Here is a 23,186-nt window from a genome sequence, read left to right on the forward strand (position 1 = left end):
AGATAGGGCAGAGAGTAGCTGAATTTCAGCAGATAACCATGTTCCTTCCTTTCTAGGAACAGACATTAAGAAAGATAAAGGATGTTTCGGCTATTCCAGTTTTGCCAGTGACACAGCAGAAACCCTCATTCAAGGGGAATTAATATATCCTGAAATCTGTATGTTGGAATTGCATTTACTCTCTGCTAGCAACCCAAGCCTAGATGTCCTTACACATGTTTTCCAGAGCTTCTTGAAAGCAATCAGGCTGAAGGGAAAAAATGCAATGTTACTTATGCAGCAGGTAAGTGACGCCAATTCTATGACCTTGCACATATATAGTATACATATCTGCTATACAGTAGTTCTACAACAGGGTCCCACACATTCACAAGTCTCTGCTCATCTGTCCCTGAATTACTTGGCCAGTGTAGGTGGGATAGAAAGTTGGGAAGGTCATAGACAATTCAAGGAACCTTTCAAGCGCGTGATCCCTATTTTCTTACCTGCTCCCCCCATTGCTTTCCTCTGTTTTAGGAGAGCCATCAGTGTTCCAATGGCAGTAATCATTTCACCAAATCACATCCCAGCTCAGACCTATTTGCATGCGCATGAATCAGCTTGCCTCACACTAGCAAAAGAGGCAGAGAATACCATTCTCAGTTGGCCTAGAACAGGCATGTCCAAAGTCCGTTTCAGGGGCCTAATCCGGCCTGCCTGTTGATTTAATCTGGCCCCTGTGGCAGTATATGTCCTGGGGTAAAATCCTTTAAAAAAAGCTCAACAACTTTGGGGTAAAATTGTATGTTCACTTCATCAAATCTGGCCCTCTTTGAAAAAAAGTTGGGGCACCCCTAGCCTAGAAGCATAGGGTTTAGAGTAAGTATGGGCGAGAACAACAGCAGAAGTGAGCAACAACCAGAATGTCTCTTTTCTGGAAATGCTGTAAGAGTGCTGGACTTAAGGACGCAGACACAATCTCCAAGGCTTGAAGAAAACAAAAACAAGATCTGTTCATTGTGCAGTTCATTAAGCACTAGTGCATCTGTAGGCCACATTCCCATATATCTGTTCTCTATTTGGTAGTCATCTTAATGTCGTTAGGATGGTCTTGAGGTAATCAACTGGGAGAGGAAGTCTGAGGGGACAGGACAAGGTCAGGCAAAGCCAGCTTAGAAGGAGGTTGGGACTAGTACTCAGCCAGCCACTAAGCTGAAGCCCGTTTTCTAAGGACACACTTCCCTATCACTTGGCAGGCATTTTGCTAATTCAAGATGATTGTTCAGTATATAATTTTTTATTTTATTTCTAGGGAGCTGTAAAGAGTCTCTTGGTAGGGTTCCTCCACATATTGACACAGACAGATTCCGATTTTCATGGTGAGTTATAAATAAAAGCAGTCTTTACCTTTTTGGGTACTTCTCACTTGGGCAGGTACTCTTAACTATAAATTTACAGGTCTCACTGAGCCATGAGTTTAGCATTACGTTCATACTGGCCCCAATGAGTATCACAGAGTGTTTGTTGTGAGGGAGGAAGGGAAAGGAGAATGTTAGCCGCTTTGAGACTCCTTAAAGGGAGTGAAAGGCGGGATATCAAATCCAAACTCCTCTTCTTCTTCAAATGAATTCCAGAAAATTGTAAGATTGAATGCTTCTCGGTTTAAAGAAAGAAGTATAGCCACGGTGGGGCAATAGCCCTAAGTCAATTTATGTTTTGGGTCTCAAGATTTTTGGTTGACAATGTCTTCTGCCAGAAATGTCTACTTCTTAGGACATAGATTGAAACTAAGAATAATGGAGTAAGTGACTATTACATCATTAGAATCTTGACTTCATAGTATGTATCCACTAAACAATGGTATGAAGAGTTTGGTGACAGCCTGTCTTGAGTCACAGGGGCAATTGTTAAGTATCATGTTATGTACCTAAATAATGTGACTTAGAATTTTAGTAGCTCTTCATACTATTGGAAAGTTTCTATTTTTCTTCCTAGGAATTTTTGTTGTTGCTTTAATTCCACTGTGGAAATGTTTTGATTCTAGTTTGCTTTGAGAGGTGGTCTGATAGTATATACAGTGCTACCTCGGGTTACATACGCTTCAGGTTACATATGCTTCAGGTTACAGACTCTGCTAACCCAGAAATATTACCTCGGGTTAAGAACTTTGCTTCAGGATGAGAACAGAAATCGTGCTCTGGCGGCGCAGCAGCAGCAGCAGCAGGAGGCCCCATTAGCTAAAGTGGTGCTTCAGGTTAAGAACAGTTTCAGGTTAAGAACGGACCTCTGGAATGAATTAAGTACTTAACCCGAGGTACCATTGTAGTGCTGTTGCATTGTTTAACCTAGATAAGTATTAATCAGGCTATCATCTACCTCAGAGACCCTCCTGCTCCTGGGGACAAGGCACTTTGAGATTTTCCCAGTATACAATGGGATAGAAATGTTAGTAGCAAAACTATTTTATGTTGTTGAAATGCTTATGTACCAGCCTGTAAGAGCTGCATGTCAGGATTTTTCAGTCTTTTTCTGGTGACAATTCTGTGCAGGATCAGTGGTTGTTCTTGATGTTTTCCTGTGTTTTAGGAGAAATATTACCCAGCAATGCAAGAACTGCTATCAGGATGGGGAGAGGGGTTGACCGGGTGACTTCTTGGATTCTAGCTGCTTATTTTAATAACTTTGGTAGTTTTGATAACATTTTAAAATGAATGATGCTGTTGCTTTTCAGCATGTCAGCAGGTGCTGGTGGATCTGCTGGTGTCTCTGATGAGCTCAAAAACCTGTTCAGAAGAGCTGGCTCTTCTTTTAAGAATCTTTTTGGAAAAAACGCCATCTACGGTAAATTTTTTAGAATGAAATGAAGTACTTTGAAGTACGCTGCCCATGTTGATATAGTAGCTATTTTGTTTTTATTTAGCATTTTCAGAGTGAAGTGGTATGTCAGCCTCCTAATCACATAGTGTGGGTGAAGCAAGTGCCAGCTACACATGGCTGGCAGGCAGCAAGCGAGCAAACAAGCAGGATAGGCCAATAGCCGAGAGGGAAAGCCATTCCTGCCACATCTCTCCTTCTCTCCAACAGCCTTCCAAACAAATAAGAATGCTATGGGATGGGCCTTTCCGGGTCCAGCAACCCTCTGCCCTGCTCTTAGATCCCTCCCCCTCAATTCCAAAAAATTATTAAGAGCCACAATTGAAGGCCCTGCCCCCCATGGGCAGGGGGTTGGCAATCCTTGCTGCAACTAGACACATTGTCATTACAGGTAACTAGTGTCTTGCACAGGGGTGGCACATATACACAAAAACACATATACTCAAACTAATTCCTATTAGCTGCTGCCACCCAAACAATTTTACCTTCTGGAGCCGGCACACTAAACAGGTCTTACCACCCCTACCCACAAGCAAGTCAGAGCTTAAAAGTTATTTCTGCACTGGGGAAAACCTGGGCGAAAAGAGGCTTTCTTTTAGGCTTCCATGGATTTAATTCATGTAATTTCAACCAGGTGACCTTCAACTGTGTAAAGTTGAAGCAGCACATGTTCAAGGTGCATCAGTTACAGGTTACTTGTAGAAGGATATTGTAGAGTTGGGAAAGGTCAGAAAAGGGTCAACCAAAATGATCAAGGGGATGGAGAAATTCACCTTTGAGGAAACTGAATATTAGTTGTCTCAAAACAACTTTTTGAGCTGCATCAGTTTCTTTAAAGTCAGCTAATTGAAACTGTTCATTCTTGCAGTTTAGGGTATATAGCAATGAACAGTTACGTAGTTCCTGTCTTATTTTCTTTTCTTTTAGAGCACGTTGCTCAAAGGAATTCTGAAGATTTTGGAGACAAATACCGAGATGAGGCCCTTACAGCATATTTCATTTCCTTTGCATCAAATACCAAATTCAGGAAGTAGCCCTTCGCAAAAACCAACTCCTAGTTTTGGCAGCAAAACCATAGGACTACTAAGACGAGCAAAGTTTGCACAGACCAAGAAGGAAGCAGAGGGGGAGAGCTTGCCTCACCATCTACTTTCTTCTTGGCATGTTGCTCCAATCCATTTGCCTCTGGTTGGGCAAAACTGTTGGCCGCATATGTCTGAAGGTTTCAGCATCTCGTTGTGGTTTTGTACGGAACGCATTCATGAAGTAGATATTTCTTTAGAGAAAGCAAAAAGAATTAAAAGGAGGAGCAAATCACTGATTTCACACGACAGCAGTTTTGATGATATGGGTAAGTCATATTCTGTAATACAATAAAACTGAATCTGTAAAGATATATATAGAGAGAGAGGGAGAGTGTGTGTGTGTATAAAAATCAGGTCATTCTTCTAGCTGCATATAGTGCCACACATTCAGATGAAAGAACATTGATTCCAAAGAGAGCTTTTTTGAGTTGAAAGATTCCAGCTATAGATAAACATTACACGTTGCTGTTCTGTAAGGAGCTCCAAATCACAGTATTGTGTATTTTTAAAAATACTTTTATTTATTTATTTTTAAATATAATAGGATAAAAAAAAACACTTTTCAACAAAGCAAGAATCAATGGAGTACAAGAATATGACAATTCGAGTAAAGAGAATTATTGCAAAAGCCAACATACCCTGAATATTTTTATTCCACTGAAACATAGGAGTTTGGAATTTCATAGAATCATAGAATTGTAGAGTTGGAAGGGATCCTGGGGGTTTGCTTACCCCTGCTATAAATAGTTGGCTCTTGAAGTTTTCTTAGCATGCGTGAATCATAAGTCACACAATAAGCCATTTGCTTACAACTGTATTATTTGCTTGATACTTTCCAGATCCTAGTTCAAGTTGAAGGTTTTAACATATTTCCATGTCTTAGTACCACAGATCAGCAGGCTCTTTAGTCAATTTCACCAGAGGCTTGAGGCTTAAATCGGCTTCCCTCTCCCTGCTTTCTAAATGGATTTCTAATATGCATGCAAATCTACCTTGGCTGGGATGCATGCTTCTGTTTTTCCATTCTCAATTGTCTCCTGCATTAATAGTGTTGTTGTTGTTGTTTAGTCGTGTCCGACTCTTCGTGACCCCATGGACCAGAGCACACCAGGCACTTCTGTCCTCCACTGCCTCCCGCAGTTTGCTCAAACTCATGCTGGTAGCTTCAAGAACACCATCCAACCATCCTCTGTCGTCCCCTTCTCCTTGTGCCCTCCATCTTTCACAGCATCAGGGTCTTTTCCAGGGAGTCTTCTCTTCTCATGAGGTGGCCAAAGTATTGGAGCCTCAGCTTCACGATCTGTCCTTCCAGTGAGCACTCAGGGCTGATTTCCTTCAGAATGGAGAGGTTTGTTCTTCTTGCAGTCCATGGGACTCTCAAGAGTCTCCTCCAGCACCATAATTCAAAAGCATCAATTCTTCGGCAATCAGCCTTCTTTATGGTCCAGCTCTCACTTCCATACATCACTCCTGGGAAAACCATAGCTTTTACTATATGGACCTTTGTTGGCAAGGTGATGTCTCTACTTTTTAAGATGCTGTCTAGGTTTGTCATTGCTTTTCTCCCAAGAAGCAGGTGTCTCTTAATTTCGTGACTGCTGTCACCATCTGCAGTGATCATGGAGCCCAAGAAAGTAAAATCTCTTACTGCCTCCATTTCTTCCCCTTCTATTTGCCAGGAGATGATGGGACCAGTGGCCATGATCTTCGTTTTTTTGATGTTGAGCTTCAGATCATATTTTGCGCTCTCCTCTTTCACCCTCAATAAAAGGTTCTTTAACTCCTCCTCACTTTCTGCCATCAAGGTTCTGTCATCTGCATATCTGAGGTTGTTGATATTTCTTCCAGCAATCTTAATTCCGGCTTCGGATTCATCCAGCCCAGCCTTTCGCATGATGAATTCTGCATATAAGTTAAATAAGCAGGGAGACAATATACAGCTTTGCCGTACTCCTTTCCCAATTTTGAACCGATCAGTTGTTCCATATCCAGTTCTAACTGTAGCTTCTTGTCCCACATAGAGATTTCTCAGGAGACAGGTGAGGTGATCAGGCACTCCCATTTCTTTAAGAACTTGCCATAGTTTGCCGTGGTCGACACAGTCAAAGGCTTTTGCATAGTAAATGAAGCAGAAGTAGATGTCTTTTTGGAACTCTCTAGCTTTCTCCATAATCCAGCGCATGTTTGCAACTTGGTCTCTGGTTCCTCTGCCTCTTCTAAATCCAGCTTGCACTTCTGGGAGTTCTCGGTCCACATACTGCTTGAGCCTTCCTTGTAGAATTTTAAGCATAACCTTGCTAGCGTGTGAAATGAGTGAAATTGTGCGGTAGTTGGAGCATTCTTTGGCACTGCCCTTCTTTGGGATTGGGATGTAGACTGATCTTCTCCAATCCTCTGGCCACTGCTGAGTTTTCCAAACTTGCTGGCATATTGTGTGTAGCACCTTAACAGCATCATCTTTTAAAATATTAAATAGTTCAGCTGGAATACCACCACTTCCACTGGCCTTGTTATTTGCAGTGCTTTCTAAGGCCCATTTGACTTCACTCTCCAGGATGTCTGGCTCAAGGTCAGCAACCACACTACCTGGGGTGTACGAGACATCCATATCTTTCTGGTATAATTCCTCTGTGTATTCTTGCCACCTCTTCTTGATGTCTTCTGCTTCTGTTAGGTCCCTACCACTTTTGTCCTTTATTGTGGTAATCTTTGTACGAAATGTTCCTTTCATATTTCCGATTTTCTTGAACAGATCTCTGGTTTTTCCCATTCTGTTGTTTTCCTCTATTTCTTTGCATTGCTCGTTTAAAAAGGCCTTCTTGTCTCTCCTTGCTATTCTTTGGAAATCTGCATTCAATTTCCTGTATCTTTCACTATCTCCTTCACATTTTGCTTGCCTTCTCTCCCCCGCTATTTGTAAGGCCTCGTTGGACAGCCACTTTGCTTTCTTGCATTTCCTTTTCATTGGGATGGTTTTAGTTGCTGCCTCCTGTATAATGTTACTAGCCTCCATCCATAGTTCTTCAGGCACTCTGTCCAGCAAATCTAAATCCTTAAACCTGTTCCATTAATAGTGTTAATGACATACAATTTGCGAGAAAAGCTCAAGGGTGTTTTGCATATGAAAAACTGCAGGCAATTCACCATTCTTAGCTAGCTATAAATTTATCAGTGGTTTTTCCTCACTCTAGGAAATGCAAAAAGGAAACAAAATGGACAGGAAATTTGGGCATGCCTGCGATGTATATTTCAAATCCAGCTAGGACTCTAGTTTCAACCATGTTATGGAATGCTAGCTACATATTTATACTTTATAGAATGCAAAGCAGTTGCGCTTGTCAGCATCCATTGTTTTAACTATGTACCTGATTTAACCGTTTTTCTAGAAGAAAGCAAAGCTGGAATTGATCACCTCAATTTAGGAGACAAACTTCTTGAAGATGGTTGCCTTCATATATTTTCACTGGGGTCCAAAGCATTGATGATCCAAGTGTGGGCGAATGTGAACACTGGAAGTTTCACATTTCGGTACGGTAAACTTGTTTGTACACACTGACAAATGCATTATTTCTTCTTCTGTTCTAGTAGGTTTAATGTAGGGTCCCGTTCAGGAAATTTTAAGCACAATACAGGCAACCACCCATTTTCACGGGGGTTATGTTCTGAGTTACCACACCCGTCAATTAAATAATGTATATTTGAATCCCCATTGAAGAAGCCTGCAAACACCCCATTCCACCCCTTTTTGTGATGTTTTGGGGTTCAGTGCGATTCATGTGTGCACAGTCATGTACATATTGAACTGCATAAATGGTGGGTTGCCTGTGCTATGTTATCAGGAGATCATAGAATTCTTAGCAATGATTCTTATTTATTTTTAACTAACTGCAGTCAGTCTTGTTGCTGCTTGGAGCTCAGGGAATGAGATGCATAAAATGGGTCAGATGATTTTTACCCATCGTCTGTTTTAGATCAGTTTTAATTGGTAATATCATGCTGGCAATTGTATTTCCCGGAGCCTAGTTGGAGAAGAAATCTGTACAGTGTGATAAATAAGATTTTCAAGACTTACAAAAGTGAACATTAGGGAAAAAAGGATTAATTTACCTTATTACTGAAGGCACAGTTGGGCCATGTAGTATCCTGATAAAGAGGAATGAAACAGAAAAAAAGTGCTCTGAGTTGCTTTGAATATTTTCTTGTGTTTTTTTTAAAAAGCAGGATAGACAATAAACTGACTGAAAAATTACACTGCAGCAGAGGGATAAAACAATAGCTGTGAACAGTTTCAAGCATCCATAATAATGCAGGTGGAGAGGATGTGGCAACAGTTCTTGTTCTTGAAGTGAAAAGCAAACCAGGAGAACATTTAGGTCATCTCTGATCATCCGGTCACAGTGTAATGATGAGGAGATGGCCATGAACTGGAGCACTGTTGTTTAAACAGTAATAACTGAGGGGGGGGTATAGTGGAGAAGGAGAGGATCCAAGCTTCAAAGAACTATTACAGAAAAAGGGGGGAAATGCCCCAGTTAGTTGTAGGCAGAAACCTAGAAAATGAGCGGCAGATAGTATTTTTGTCACTAACAAACTGACATCTCTTGGTTCAGTCTATAAAAGCAATGAAAAACATGGCAAAGTCTGTATGTATTGGAAACCCAACAGACATAGTGTTCCAGAGTAGTATTTTATGCATAAATTTTAAAAAAACATACCGCAATTTAAAAGGATGACAGACTGGCATATTCTCCTATTTTCATAGTATGTGTATGGACCCAAACGATGAAATGAAAGCTGGGCTATTAGCACAAGCGGAAACACCTGAGAACACATTCCTTGTAGGCACGTGGCAGCATATGGCACTGACATACCTGCAACAGCCAGAAAGCAAGAAAAACATCCATGGAACACTGTCCTTATGGATTTCTGGTCAGAGGTAATTCCCCAATGTGGTAAATGATAGAACTATTATCATTAAAGAAGCTCTAGAGGCATTTGCCTTCTCTCTAAATTGGAACGTGATGAAATATGGAGGAGGAGGAGGAGGAGGACAAGGAAATGCTCACAGCTGAAATAATGGAGTGGTTGCTTACCCTTCTGTTTCTGTTAAACTGTTGCTGCTGAAATCCTTCAGTATCCTTAAATGAGCTCTTTGTACGACTTGCCATCCTAATTAAAGCTCCACTTGCAACCATAAATGCCAATGAAATTGTTGTGATTGTTTTTATTAATTTTATTAAATATTTATAAGTGGCACTTTCATATAAACAAGGCGGTGTTAAAAAGCACCAAGATTCGTACTCGGCTAATACTGTATGAAAGAGCTAACGGCACGCAGACCTGGAAGGTGGAGGTGGCAGTGAGAACTGGCAGTGAGAATCTGTTCTAGGGCAAGTGGGAAGGAAATGGTGAAGTCAGAATACAGGTGCACTTGCTTGCTTGCAGCTGCAGCAGAGAGCAGGCTTGACTGTTGACAAGGCCTTACCAGTAAAGTTGCATGGGGAAGAAGAGGATGTTAAATAACCTTCTTCAAGCACCTGCCCTAAAGATCTTGCATCTCTCTAGTCTCACTGTTAAGTGGATTTATATATTATTGTTTCCCCCTTGAAGTATGCATTATAGTCTTTATTCTTAATATATCAGACACATGACTGATACATATATGTCCATTTGCTTTTCTGTGGTTCTTTGGTCTGCTTCAGTGAGAGATGTTCCTGTTGGTCTACCAAAGAACATCCTCAGTATTTGCTGGGCCTGGTGTGAGGAAGCTCTATATTAATTGGTTGCTTGAACCAGGGTAGGGTAGCAGCAGGAATGGTTACTGCAGAGATTGAGGCTGTGGGCCCAGATGAGTGCCCTTTGTGCTATCAGCCATCTGGTGATCTAGGAATGATAGGTGCAGCAGGTATATTTGAAGCATTGTCAGGGTATCTGAAGCACCCTGTAGGGGTGTGGAGCCAATTGTAGGAGATGGCTTCAATTTTATTTTACACAGCTTTCAATTTAATTATCACAGAAGAAGTGAAATTACCTATTATAAGCCCTTTAATCACTCTCGCTATTTCAATTGAAATTGTTCAGGATATACTAAAGCTTTCTTCTTTTTCTTAGAAAACCCGAAATTAGTTTAGATTATACCCTCCCGAGGAAAACAAGCTTATCTTCTGACAGCAACAAGACCTTCTGTATGACTGGCCATTATACATCATCCCAAGATGAGTATTTGCAGTTGGCTGGAAGATGGGACCTGGGAAATCTGCTGCTCTTCAATGGTAAGTTTGTTTGTTTTTGCCCTTATGTGTGGCTGGTTATCTTGTACTAAACTGGTACCAGATATGAAAGAGGTTTTTAAAACTTTATTAGTGCCGTGCCATAGTTCTTATACCTAAAAAAAAGACAATTAAAACAAAAGAAGAGCCTGCTAGATCAATGGCCCATCTAATCCAGCAACCTGTTCTCACAGTTGCCAGCCAGAGGCCTGTAGGAAACCTGCAAGCACAACAAACACTCTCCTTCCTGTAGTTTCCAGCGACTAGAATTCTGTATTTCTGTGACACTTTAGCTGCAATCCTGGTCTCCTTTTGTTTCCTTTTTTCATATGTTTTGCTCCTTTAAACATTGTTTTTTTTAATAAGAGCTGCCTTGAAGGCAGGATATAAGTCTTCCTACTAAAATAAATAACACTGCTGCTTTCTGGAAGGTGGCTGCCAAAAGGTGACTCAAAGAGCGTAGCTGGGGGAAGATCGCGTGTGAGGGCATGAGCACTGTCTGAGTCATTGTGGTGCCACATGGAAACCACATTGTTTCAGTTCCTGATATTATGGAAGACTTTTTATTAAGCCACTTTGAAAGATTCTTGGGGCTGTGAACTGGAATAGGCCTGTTTTTAACTTTAGCACCATCGTTGAAGTAGTGTGCAACTTAGACTGTGTTGTTCGGCTTGTTCTTGCCTTGTGACAGATACCACACATTCAGGTCTTGTTCCATAGAAGTAATAAAGTATATTAGCCGGTGGCTCATGAATTTTGGCCACTGCAAATCCAGTGATCCGTGAAGATACATATTTGCACATTGCATGCCATGGGATTTCCTGTGGCTTCACATCTCGCTTTGCTTCTTTGAACGCAGATGCAGGCATGTCATCCACATGTGCAGTGTAATATGAGAATCAAACCTATGGGGACCTGTCTATCACTTATGAACTAAGATGTTGGTGAGCTACAATAGAAGTATTATTTATTGTACGTGAGGCAGCATATATTGAAACACATGTTTTTGTTTTTGTAGGTGCAAAAATTGGGCCAGAAGAAGCATTTTATCTTTATTCTTGTGGACCAGACTTTACCTCTGTAATGCCTTGCAAATATGGCAAAACAATAAGTGATTATACCAAATACATAGATAAAGAAATTCTGCAATGTGAACAAATCAAAGAACTCCTAATGACAAAGAGAGAAGTGGACACTGGACCTTTAACGGTAAGTTTGTAATCCTAGTACAGTACTAAATCTCTCTCTCTCTCTTTTTCCCATTACAGCATGAAAAATGAATGAGAAATTGTAAGCCACAATGCTCAGTGGTGACATTTATTTTAGAAGCATAGCCTAATTTGTCTCAAGTATTCAGGGCAGGTAACAAATACCAAGAGTGTTTCTCTCCTACCCAAAGTCTTATTGTCTCAGGCCTGTGTGGGGAACCAGTGACCCCTCCAGATGTTGCTGGACCACAATTCCAATCATCCATGGCCATTCTTGCTTGGGCAGATAGGAGTTATAGTTCAGCAACATTTGGCTACCAGAGGCTCCCAAGCCCTGGTGTATCTGTGATGTTCCCTTGGTCACTTGACTTGCATTTGGTTTTAACCGCACTTTCTGTGACCACATTTTATTGGGAATAGCATTTGTGCCCAGGCCATCTCAGGCCACATCCTGATCAACGCGTATGGCAGTCTTTGCTGCCACATTAGTTCTGTTAATGCTGCTATTGCAAAAAAAACCCCCAAAAACAAGTTCCAAAGACCATAAATGGAATAGGTGGAGAAGAGGGGATATGACAAAATGAAATGCAGCGAGATGTTAATCTAACTTATGGTACAAATATCTCAAACACACTCCTCAACTTATTCAGATGCATTTTGTCTCCCTGAGAAACCTTTATTTATTCCTAACTTATCTCCTGTAGGTTGTCTCCTTTCTACCCTATAACTTAACTTTGTTTTCCATGTATCTCAACTCATAGTTACATTTCTGAAAGGCTACTATTATTTCATTAAATGCGTAGGGATGAACTGCTATGCTAACTATGACAGTGGAAGCTCAAAAGAAAAGTGGTGATTTGGGTAAAAGCTGCAAGCTCCTTTAATGTTGCCTTGTATTTCAGGAAAGCCTTGCTACTGTTTACACCACTTGCTGCCCTGGCCACTATACAATCTATGAGCCAGTAATCAGGCTTAAAGGTCAAGCGAAAACCATTCCTTCCCAACGACCTTTCAGCTCAAAAGAAGTACAAAGCAATTTGCCAGATCCTTATTACCTGAAAATGCTACAGCCGGCAGAATACAAAGGTCTTCAGGGCATACTGCACGAGATTGGTGGAACTGGGTCCTTTGTCTTCCTTTTTGCCAGGGTAAGATGCTGAAAAATTGCTTTACCTCTTAGTGCATTTGTCATGGCAGACTTTCAGGTCTTTTGATTGCTAGTATGTGGGGAAGCAAATAAAGTGAACTGGTGCATGAAACCTAGGCTGCTCCCAAACAGGCACCTCATAGGGCTACTAATAAGGAGCATTGTTGTTAATGGAGGTATAAGGAAAATGCTGTCAGTAAAAAATATTATTTTTCTGCTGTAAGCTGTAAGCAGAACTACAATCAGGGATATTGCACTTTTTTGTGTGTATAACCTGCTACGTTTCATCTACAGCAGCGTATGTGACACATCAGGTATGGGTGGGGCAGCTGCAGTTTACGTACAGTGATTCCCCCCACCAAAGGCCCAGCAATTCTTTTAGCATTAATTAAATAATTAAAACCTACGTTCTTACTCATTTACTGATTGCCCAATACTGCCCATAATGAAATCCTAACCTACCACTTCTTGCAAAGTGTTTCAAAATTTGTTTTGGTTTGGATGTGCAGGTTGGAAGTCTTTTAATTAGGAAGAAAAGCAACATAGCAGGGTCCCGTCCCCAGTCCCCCCGCCCCATTGCCATGCCAACTCCAGGATGGTGAAGCAATTTGTCTGTATGTATGGCAAGGCTGTGGATGTGGCAGAGGCCCCACCCTTACATTCCCCCCCCCCCCCGGGTTTGGATTTTGCCCTTCAGAGACTATGCTATTCATAGATTCAGGAGTACTGGATTAAAATCACTTTAATTATTAATGGGTGACATCCAGTGGACCACTGTGAAGTCCAGGGGACAGCATGGGTGAGGAAGGGTAGTTCCAGCATGGCCATTTCCCAATTTGCTTGAGGCACTCTTGAAGCACTTGAAATACACTACAAGGGTGGCCTAAATAGGCATTAAAGATAAAGGTAAAGGGACCCCTGACCGTTAGGTCCAGTCGCGAACGACTCTGGGGTTGCAGCGCTCATATCGCGTTACTGGCTGAGGGAGCCGGCGTACAGCTTCCGGGTCATGTGGTCAGCATGACTAAGCCGCTTCTGGCGAACCAGAGCAGTGCACGGAAACGCCATTTACCTTCCCTCTGGAGCAGTACCTATTTATCTACTTGCATGCTTTTGAACTGCTAGGTTGGCAGGAGCAGGGACCAAGCAACGGGCGCTCACCCCGTCGCGGGGATTCGAACCGTCGACCTTCTGATCGGCAAGCCCTAGCTCTGCGGTTTAGACCACCATGCCACCCGCGTCCCTTAAGTAATAGGCATTACTTAGTTGTTATTCTGTCCAGTGCCTTGTTTGGTGATAGGATTGCACATGGTCTAGTCTCCCTTTACAAATCAACCCCTGCAATAAAGGCCTAAAATGTGCCACCAGTAGAGACCAAGAGCTTGCAGATGAAATAGCTCCTCCATGATACCTGTAACAAGATAATCCATGTGGGGCAGGACAAGTAACACTGAAGTAACACTCTGTCAGACATGCTTTATTACTTAAGCGGCATATTGGCTTATTTTTAGGTTGTGGAAATCAGCGACTGTGAAGAAACCCAAGCTTTAGCTCTGAAAGTTATCCTTGCCTTAACCAAACACAATCAGCAGAGAATACATGAGTTAGAAAACTGCAATGGTTATTCCATGATTCATCAGGTGTTGATAAAGCCCAAATGTATTGTTGGATTTCATATTTTGCAGGTAAGGTGCTCTGCTGAAACCTTCTCTTTGCATTGACTGATCTTGGCAAAATCGTTGGTCTACTTTTCACATTCTCTTCTGGTTCATAACTTCACAAAACTGAATCTTTTTGCTATCCCTCTGCAAGACTCTCCTTGCAGGATGCTGCAGTGAGAAGATGATTCATCTGAATGAAAATGGGCAGTTCATACTAGATGTAGAGTCTAGAGCGGTGATTCAAGATGTCAAGCTGTTGGAAGAGCTGCTACTTGATTGGAAGATATGGTCTAAAGCCCAGGTGATTTGCACAGATCAGAACATGACTGCTCCACAACAAAATCAAAGTTAAAATATGGTTGTTACCAGAATTTGATATCTCTTTATTCCCCCTAGAAAATGTGACGTGGTTTCCAAGGTCCCTTGGACCTCTAATGACCTAGATATATCCAAGAATACCCCCCAAGCTATGCATTTTCTCCTTTAGAGGGTGTGCAGCCCTGTCCAGAACAAGCAGTTGGCCTGTCTTCTGAATGTGCACTTATATAGAAAGGTTTTGCTTTTTAATTCACGTAGGGGATCTCAACCTTTTAGGGACCCAAGGGTACATTTGAATTGATACTCAGGAGCACCACAAAATACCCATTTTACAGTAGAAAAAAATGGCAGTGCTCAGAGCCCTCCTGCAAAGTGGGCACCTCCAAACACCCCAAAATACTGTTCCAGCTCAACTTCAGGGTCCTCTCAATTTTAAGAAAAAAATGTAGAGGGGTTTTGGGGCTTGGGAAGTGCCATCATGCTCAAAGGTGCCTTGCTGGGAATGGATGCCTGTATAGGCAGGTCAGTTACCTATTGTCTTCATGGTTCCCCCGGCAAACTTTTTCCTTGGTGAAATTTCTCCAGTGGTGTTAAAACAAATCTGTATTCATTGTGTAAATGCTTTCATTGGTATACCAGTATCAATATATCTATAACCAAGGATTTTAAGAGCACGTTGGAGAAGGTAAACATTCTGCAATCTATCCTCCCTGCTTTGTGAAGAGAACTGGGGCAGGAGGCAGAAGATGCAGTTGTCACCTGTACCTGTGTTTAGGAAATAGTTAAAAGTGCAGAAAAGCCCCATCCTCCTGAATAATCTTCATAATTCTTAATGGTTATTACACAAGTTTGACCACAAAAAACAGCCTCAGCAGAAGCATATGCAAACTTCTGATTCACAATCATTTTCAGGTCTGAATTCAGGTTCAAATGTTGGACTGGTGCTAATAGTACTTTAGACGGAAGCCTAACAAATATTTTGCTGGTGTCTAGATGTAAAATGTAAGTCCTGCATTCATTTGTGACCGCTGTTATGCTAAGCGCACAGGATATTTTTCATTGACATCCCACTAACAATCTAGATTTCTGAAGTTTTGGGTTGCCTTGCTGGCTACAGTATTTTTTATTCTCCCAGCATTGCCAATACACTTTTGATGGCAACTTGCTTCTAACTTCATTTTGATTTTTTGTGTGTGCCTAAGACTACTTCTCTTTTTGCAGCCAGGTGTTTGGGAAACACTCTTATCAGCTCTGGAAGTCCTTATCCATGATGATCATTGGCAGCAGACATTTAACATTAAGCAGCTCCTCAAAGCTCAAGTTGTGCATCACTTCCTTCTCACATGCCAGGTTCTGCAGGTAAGGCACCACAACCTTTGTTTTGAATGTTTCAGGTTCTTGTCTGTAGGAGTGAACATGTGCATGATGGTTCACAGCATCTGACTCACACTCCCCCTCTTTCTCCAGCCCTATTAATAAAGATATTACAGATAGTGATGATTTTGAACAGAAACTGTTGAATAGTGAAAGCCGTCCGGCTTTCCCAACTTCCACTGATGCCACTAACTGATTTATGATGTGACTTTTAGTTAGATCTGCAAATGCCACAAGCCCTATAATAATTTATAATAATAATAATTTATTATTTATATCCCCCCCCCCCCCATCCTGGCTGGATTTCCCCAGCCACTCTGGGCAGCTTCCAACAGAATATTAAAATACAACAACCTATTAAACATTAAAAGCTTCCCTAAACAGGGCTGCCTTCAGATGTCTTCTAAAAGTCTGGTAGTTGTTTTTGTCTTTGACATCTGGTGGGAGGGCATTCCACAGGGTGGGTGCCACTACCGAAAAGGCCCTCTGCCTGGTTCCCTGTAACTTGGCTTCTCACAGTGAGGGAACCGCCAGAAGGCCCTCGGCACTGGACCTCAGTGCCTGGGCAGAACAATGGGGGTGGAGACGCTCCTTCAAGTATACTGGACCGAGGCCGTTTAGGGCTTTAAAGGTCAGCACCAACACTTTGAATTGTGCTCAGAAACCTACTGGGAGCCAGTGTAGGTCTTTCAGGTAGGTCTTTTAACTGTTACAGCTCCACCCCTGATATCAGGCAGCTTTTGCTGGTGTTCTAGTGTAACATTTGCAACAGATAGCCCTTTCTACCAGTGAAGTCTTCCTGTGCTACTTAGAACCCCAGTACTCCAGAGTGCTTAATCAAATGGGGAACCTTCATAATTAGAAAAGGCTCTCCTGCTGTAGAAGTTACACTAGAACATGTAGAAGCCTGCAGAGCTATGTGATGATTGGGGGAGGGGGGTACAGGTACATAGCTCCACAGCCTTTTTCTACTCATGTTGCTCCTTTAAAGTTTATCTGAACAGGACTTGAGATTACCTTGCACCACAAAAAGTATGCGCTTCTAACTTTCCTGGTCTGTAGGTCCCTCATGCCTCATTGGAATATTCTCCAAAGATGCCAGTTAATGCAGATGATAGCTATATCTGAGATAGTATATATGCATTACATTAGGTTTCAAAATTGCTTGATAACAAGTTTCCATTGGATCACACATGTGCACAAGTTAGGGTGGACCTTAGTGCTGCAAGCTATAATGCCAGTGTTTACAGGACCATGCTTGTAAAATTGTCAATTGATCCTAAACCTTAAGTGTTGAGAATTGGCATCCCAGAGTAATTACCTTTCATATACTTCTAAAAATTCTAGATTTTGAAGGGGCCAATGGATCTGATTCAATCACCTGTTTTGAAAGAGATAAACCATTGCCAGCAGGGAGTTTTCTGACCATTCCTCGGAAAAGGTTATAAATAGCAGCTGTATATAATACTGTAACATGCCTTCTGCTATACATGCATGTATCCTAGAAGTGTGAGTACAGGTAAAACAAAGGAATACAGTTTCGTCAGATATATATCCTTGAACAGTACACAGAAGGAAATTGTGGTTTTGTAGGACTCTGTTTGTTTTCCTCTTTGTTTTTCTCTTAGGAGCAAGAAGAAGAAAACTTCACATCTATGCCTACAGAAGTTTGCACATCATTTGTGAAAATAATTGAAGAAGTACTTGGTTCTCCCCCAGATCTGGAATTGCTGGCACTGATCTTCAATTTCCTCTTAGCAGTTCACCCTCCTACTAATACATATGTATGTCACAATCCCAGAGACTTCTACTTTTCCCTGCACATAGGTAAAGTATTGTTTTGACCTGAATCAGAAAAAAAGAAACAAACTATATTAATACCACAGAAACATAGCAGCTTACCTTTTTTCAATCCCTGCCCTCTTAGTTTTATAGCATCTACTCTTGATTTGTTTCCCCAGATTATATTCATACTTGCATTCTGATTGGTTTATGGTAGCAGATTTTTAGTCTCTCAGCCCTATTGTATTGAATTCAGAGCTTGATGTTCAACATATTTGACATATTTGTAAAAAGCTAATATAGTTGTACCTTGGATCCCGAACACCTTGAGAGTCAAACATTTTGGCTCCTGAACACTGCAAACCTGGAAGTGAGTGTTCCAAACATTCTTCGGAACCCGAACGTCCGTCGTGGCTTCTTATTGGTTGCAGGATGCTGCACCTTGGTTTCCGAACATTTTGGAAGTCAAATGGACTTCCAGAACGGATTCCGTTCGACTTCCGAGGTACCACTGTACCTGCAAAATAAATCTTCTGATTTTAGGAATAAAGGATTTGAGGCCTTAAAAAGTGACTTATTCAAAGTTGCTCTGTGCATTCGAACCTTGGATACTAGCTGTTTCACAAACAAGGTTGTACTTTATCAGTATCTTGCTCATAAACGTTCATGTCATCTTGGTCCTTGTTGCATGTACAGACACTGAAGAGTCAATTCTGTAGGTTTGTAGAGTGTGTTGTTGAGCTTGGTAAGATGCACTTATGAATAAATACACACAGGATTACACTGTCAACACTGTCAACACTGTTTGTTCAGAGTGGCTCCGGTGAATCACATTACTGGTCAAGACTTATCATAGTTCAATGTCTCCACTTAAATTCTGTGCAAGGAATGAAATCTTCTGAGATGTTAAATTCCCTTGTTTGCTTTTTCTAGATGGCAACATTTTCCAAGAGAAGGTCCAATCCATTATGTATTTGAGGAATTCCAGCAGTGGCGGAAAATCTATTGACAGCCCAGCACTGGCAATTACAAGTCCAACTGGATTTTCAGCTGTTTGTCAAGAAAGTAAGTAATTGCCACAAGACCTGAGCTTCCCAAGTTACAGTGAAGTGAGAAGTGCAGCATAGAAGCTTAAAGGGACTGATTCAGGCTGGTGTAGGCAGCTGTGGTGTGAAGTAGAGACACTGTTCCTGCCTTGCCAAGGCTGGAGCAGGGTGCCCATTGCAAACTTTCTAGTGGTGCAGCTGACCTGCCTAATGGTATGTGAATCCAGCCTTGGCAGAATTGGTGGCAAAGCTCTTGCTAATGTTTGGTGCCTGATGGACATGAGAATAGTTTACAGGAGATTATTAGAGGTTATCGCCAACACACTTCCGCTGCACTTTACTGCTTGTGTGGTAGCACCTCAATAAAACCACTTCTTACTGTATGTAGCAGAGTTTTCCCCAGAGGCAGAGGACAAGAACAGGAGTCATACTTAAATTCACAGTCAAGAGCTTCTTTATTGCTTGACTGGTTGCACAAGCATTTCTGTTACTATTACATACAAGCTGTTTACATTCCTTTATCTCTCCAGCACGGTATAATCTCAGTCCAGTAATTAACAATCCTGACACAGCAAAACTCACCGTATCAGCAGCACACATTGTCTTACTTCCAACCTTGTTGTCAGCGTGCGTGCTGACAGCGTGTGTGTGTGTGCTTTCCTCGTGTGGAAATTGCAGCCTGCAATTTCCTCCCTTTATTTGCACATCCAGCTGACACCAATCAATCCATCGTTCTGCCCGGACACTGAGGTCCAGCGCCGAGGGCCTTCTGGCGGTTCCCTCGCTGCGAGAAGCCAAGTTACAGGTTGGCAGAGGGCCTTTTCGGTAGTGGCACCCGCCCTGTGGAACGCCCTCCCACCAGATGTCAAAGAGAAAAATAACTACCAAACTTTTAGAAGACATCTAAAGGCAGCCCTGTTTAGGGAAGCTTTTAATGTTTAATAGGTTATTGTATTTTAGTGTTTTGTTGGAAGCCGCCCAGAGTGGCTGGGGAAACCCAGCCAGATGGGCGGGGTATAAATAATATATTATTATTATTATTATTATTATTATTATTATTATTATTATTATTATTATATAAGCCTAGAGTGCCACTCCTACACACTAAAGAAAATTCCGGAACCCTCTTTAAAGCTTCCAGGAATTTTTTATCTGTTTCTTAAAGAATGTTTTCCTAACAGAGATGTAGGAACTTCTAACATTAATATAAGGGTGTCTGATATTTAACGCTTTGAAAAAAATAGATTAAATTGAAAGCAAGGGGCGATATTCAGCTACATTTTACTTAGAGTGGACCCACTGAAATTAATCAACACAAATTAGGGCCATTAATTTCAGTAGATCTACTCTCAGGTAAAACTTAGTTGCATACCACCCATGGCGATTAACGAAGCGTGTGCATTTCCAAAAGTGTAGTGAGTGTGCATGTCCAATTTGGAAGATATTGGGATAAGATCTTCCACTTCCATTTCTCTCTTCAGTGCGGAAATTGTTTGGGGGTATTGGTCATTCATTTTCAGAAAGCTGTCTCTGTGAGTTTCTGTATGTAATGCGAAGCTCTGGCTGTGAAGCTGGATTGTTTACACAGCTGCAAGATAAGAAAGTGAAATCATGCACATGCACATGGCATTATGTGAGCAACTGAGAGTTTTGGTTTTGGTCTACTGAGAGGATGCAAGCAGATCTGCTGCTGTGGGGACCCACAGTGGTCTCTGTATACAGCAACCTACACTTAATCTACCTAGAACAATCTTGTGTTGCTGATCAATCAAGACTCAGGGCCAATTCCGCTTGCTTCACTGCCGACTGTGTTTCAGCTCTGCTGACGTCTGGTGGGAAGTTTGCTGGGCAAATCTGTTTATGGCAGTCTTCACACCATAAACAGCCACAGAAATGTCAAATTACACAGATATTCTATGCCCAAGACCAGTGTAGTCCTGGAACATTCTGTATTTAGGACTTCTGAAGTATTTCCTACAAGTCCTGGTGCTCTGCTTGCCTTGTGTACTGAAGCATGACTCAGAAGACATGTGTGACATCCGTTTTACTTTGGAGGCATGATATAAAATGCTGTATGAACACTTTGTGTGCGAAACCAATTAACAGCCTATATTTAGCTGACATTAATTATAATGCAGCAGGAAACTTTTTCAAGAAATGGATGTTCTCCAGTAGCTTGCTGTAGGTAACTGTTATGAAATATAGTCCTTTCTACATAAAGGTCCTGACTTATTATGCTTTAGAGCCTCTGCTTTAGGGACACAATACATGTTAACAAACAAATGTTTGGAACAGAGCTGTGGTCTCTCACCCCCAGTGTAGATGTCCCCACCCAAAGTTCAAAATCCCTGATTACTTGTGTTCCAGACCATGCTAGTGAAAAAATGTGTGTTTCGACTGGAGAAACAGTGGCAAGGAAAACTTAAGCACTCCCTTTTAGTCCCTTTGGCATTGATGCAAATACATAGCAATGTGAAAACATATTTATAAGATGCCAAATAAGTTTCCACCTTCAGTTTATCAGCAGCAAGTAATAATACATTACCAACCTTCAAAACAGTGGCATACTGCTTATATTATACAAAAATAATATTTAATTTACAAAGTAGTAGCTGGAGGTAGCAAAGTTTCCAAACACCAGAACAGGCAAAACATGTAACTACTACTAACAAGGCAGGCCACTTTTGTTCAGTGGGCATGTTAATTTCAGTTAAATTAGGTGGGAAAGTGCTGGTGAAATTTCTTCCCTAGAGTAGCATTAAGAGAGGAGTTGGTTGTTGACAAGGAAGACAGTAAAGATGAATGAGTGTGAGTGAACTTAAATAATGGGCGAAGAACAGTATTAGGTTTTCTCCAGAAGCACTTTGTGGACCTTAGGAACATAAGAAGAACCTGGTGGACCAAGCCAGTGGTCCATCTAGTCCAGCATCCTGTTCTCACAGTGGCCAACCAGATACATGTGGGAAACCAGGGACCAGTCCATGAACACAAGAGCTCTCTCCTCTCCCATGATTTTCAGCAACTGGTGTTCGGAAGCTTTGCTACCTCCAGCTTCTAGTAGCCATTGACCCTGAAACCTTTTTTGGAAGCCAAATGCCCAGCATGGCTTCCGCGGCTTCTGATTGGCTGTAGGAGCTTTCTGCAGCCAATTGGAAGCTGCACTTTGGTTCTCAAACCATTTTGGGAGTTGAATGGACTCCCAGAACAGATTAAGTTGGAGAACCAAGGTTCCACTGTAATATTTTCATTAAGGACTGATGTAAAAAAAAAATTGAGAATAGCACTTGCCATATTTGTTTTCTCAGGAAATGATTCTTCTGAAATCAGTGAACTACAGACAGCGCTTCCTCAGGCACCTGACCGGCGGTGTAAAAGCCTACCAACATCTCTTACTTCCTCTCCACAAATGCACCGAAAAGAGTTCTGTGGGAACATGGGCAGCAGTGCTGAGAACTTGAATATACTTCGAAAGACTGACGTAGATGAGCTACTGCATAAAAATAATTTGGTAAAGAGCTTGGAGGTCTTTAAAATGATGCAGGAGGCGCATTTACTCAGTAGCTGCGAGTCTGCAAAAACAGTTGTAAATGTGGGAGAGTTGACTTCTGCTGAGACGTTTGATATTTCAAAGGAAGAGGTGGAAATGTTGGACAAGCCTTCAGAGAACCAAGAAGCAGACACAGGAATGAAATCTAGTGAAGATGGCGCTGGACCCTCATTGTCCCTGAGGCGTCCTGACAATCTGAAAGGGTTGTCTACCTTTCAGAAAAGTCATGGCAACTTTGCAGGTTTGGGATTAGCCTTTTCAGCTCATAGTGGATCCACCATTGCTCGTTGGCCAAGCCTGGCTGATAAGAGTGTAGCTTCGGAAGACTGGGAACATCTCGCCTTTTCCTCGACTAGCAAACAGGCTCCTCTGAAATCCGAAAGCACTGCTGATAGGTACGTGGATGTGAAAGTTTATAATTCTCACGTTCATGCAGTTTTCACTTGGCAAGAACTGAACTTTGCTTGGCTGATTTTGTGGACAAAAGTAGCCCCAAAATATTAGGTGAATCATCCCTCAGAACAGAGGTGGGCAACCTCAGGTCCTCCAGATGTTGCTGAACTACAGCTCCCATTATCCCTGGCCATTGACCATGCTTGCTGGGGCTGATGGGAGTTGTAGTTCAGCAGCTGCTGGAGAGCCAAACTGTTCCCCACAACTGCCTTAGAACAAGAGTGGTTAACCTTTTTGGAACTGAGGGCTGCATGGATCCATGATCAACCCTTGGGTTCATGGCAAGTAGGCATGGGCAAAGTGTAGAAATTGCTATGGCCTCTTTTTTTTAAAAGGGCAAGTTTGAGAAGGTCACAAAAGCCGTTTGGGATCACAGAATTTCAGCAGGGGGCGTATAAGAATGGCCTTTTTTATATATATGTGTGAAATGGACCTATTTTGCA

General features: G+C 41.8%; 1 protein-coding gene across 5 annotated transcripts in view; it reads left to right on the top strand.

The window, feature by feature from the left end:
• Positions 1–23,186, top strand: part of LYST (lysosomal trafficking regulator) — a 77,236-nt gene that overhangs the window by 19,906 nt on the left and 34,144 nt on the right. For all 5 annotated transcript variants that reach the window (XM_077925780.1, XM_077925777.1, XM_028724079.2 and 2 more), the window contains exons 9-23: positions 57–283; positions 1,292–1,358; positions 2,711–2,820; positions 3,781–4,204; positions 7,325–7,466; positions 8,701–8,874; positions 10,050–10,210; positions 11,226–11,416; positions 12,318–12,563; positions 14,074–14,247; positions 14,375–14,524; positions 15,763–15,900; positions 17,544–17,742; positions 18,631–18,762; positions 22,049–22,685. In XM_077925780.1, coding sequence (XP_077781906.1) covers positions 57–283; positions 1,292–1,358; positions 2,711–2,820; positions 3,781–4,204; positions 7,325–7,466; positions 8,701–8,874; positions 10,050–10,210; positions 11,226–11,416; positions 12,318–12,563; positions 14,074–14,247; positions 14,375–14,524; positions 15,763–15,900; positions 17,544–17,742; positions 18,631–18,762; positions 22,049–22,685 — 3,172 coding nt within the window. The remainder of the gene's footprint in view (positions 1–56; positions 284–1,291; positions 1,359–2,710; positions 2,821–3,780; positions 4,205–7,324; positions 7,467–8,700; positions 8,875–10,049; positions 10,211–11,225; positions 11,417–12,317; positions 12,564–14,073; positions 14,248–14,374; positions 14,525–15,762; positions 15,901–17,543; positions 17,743–18,630; positions 18,763–22,048; positions 22,686–23,186) is intronic.

This window comes from Podarcis muralis, chromosome 3, assembly GCF_964188315.1.
Source record: "Podarcis muralis chromosome 3, rPodMur119.hap1.1, whole genome shotgun sequence".
In the NCBI taxonomy this organism is placed as follows: domain Eukaryota; kingdom Metazoa; phylum Chordata; class Lepidosauria; order Squamata; family Lacertidae; genus Podarcis; species Podarcis muralis.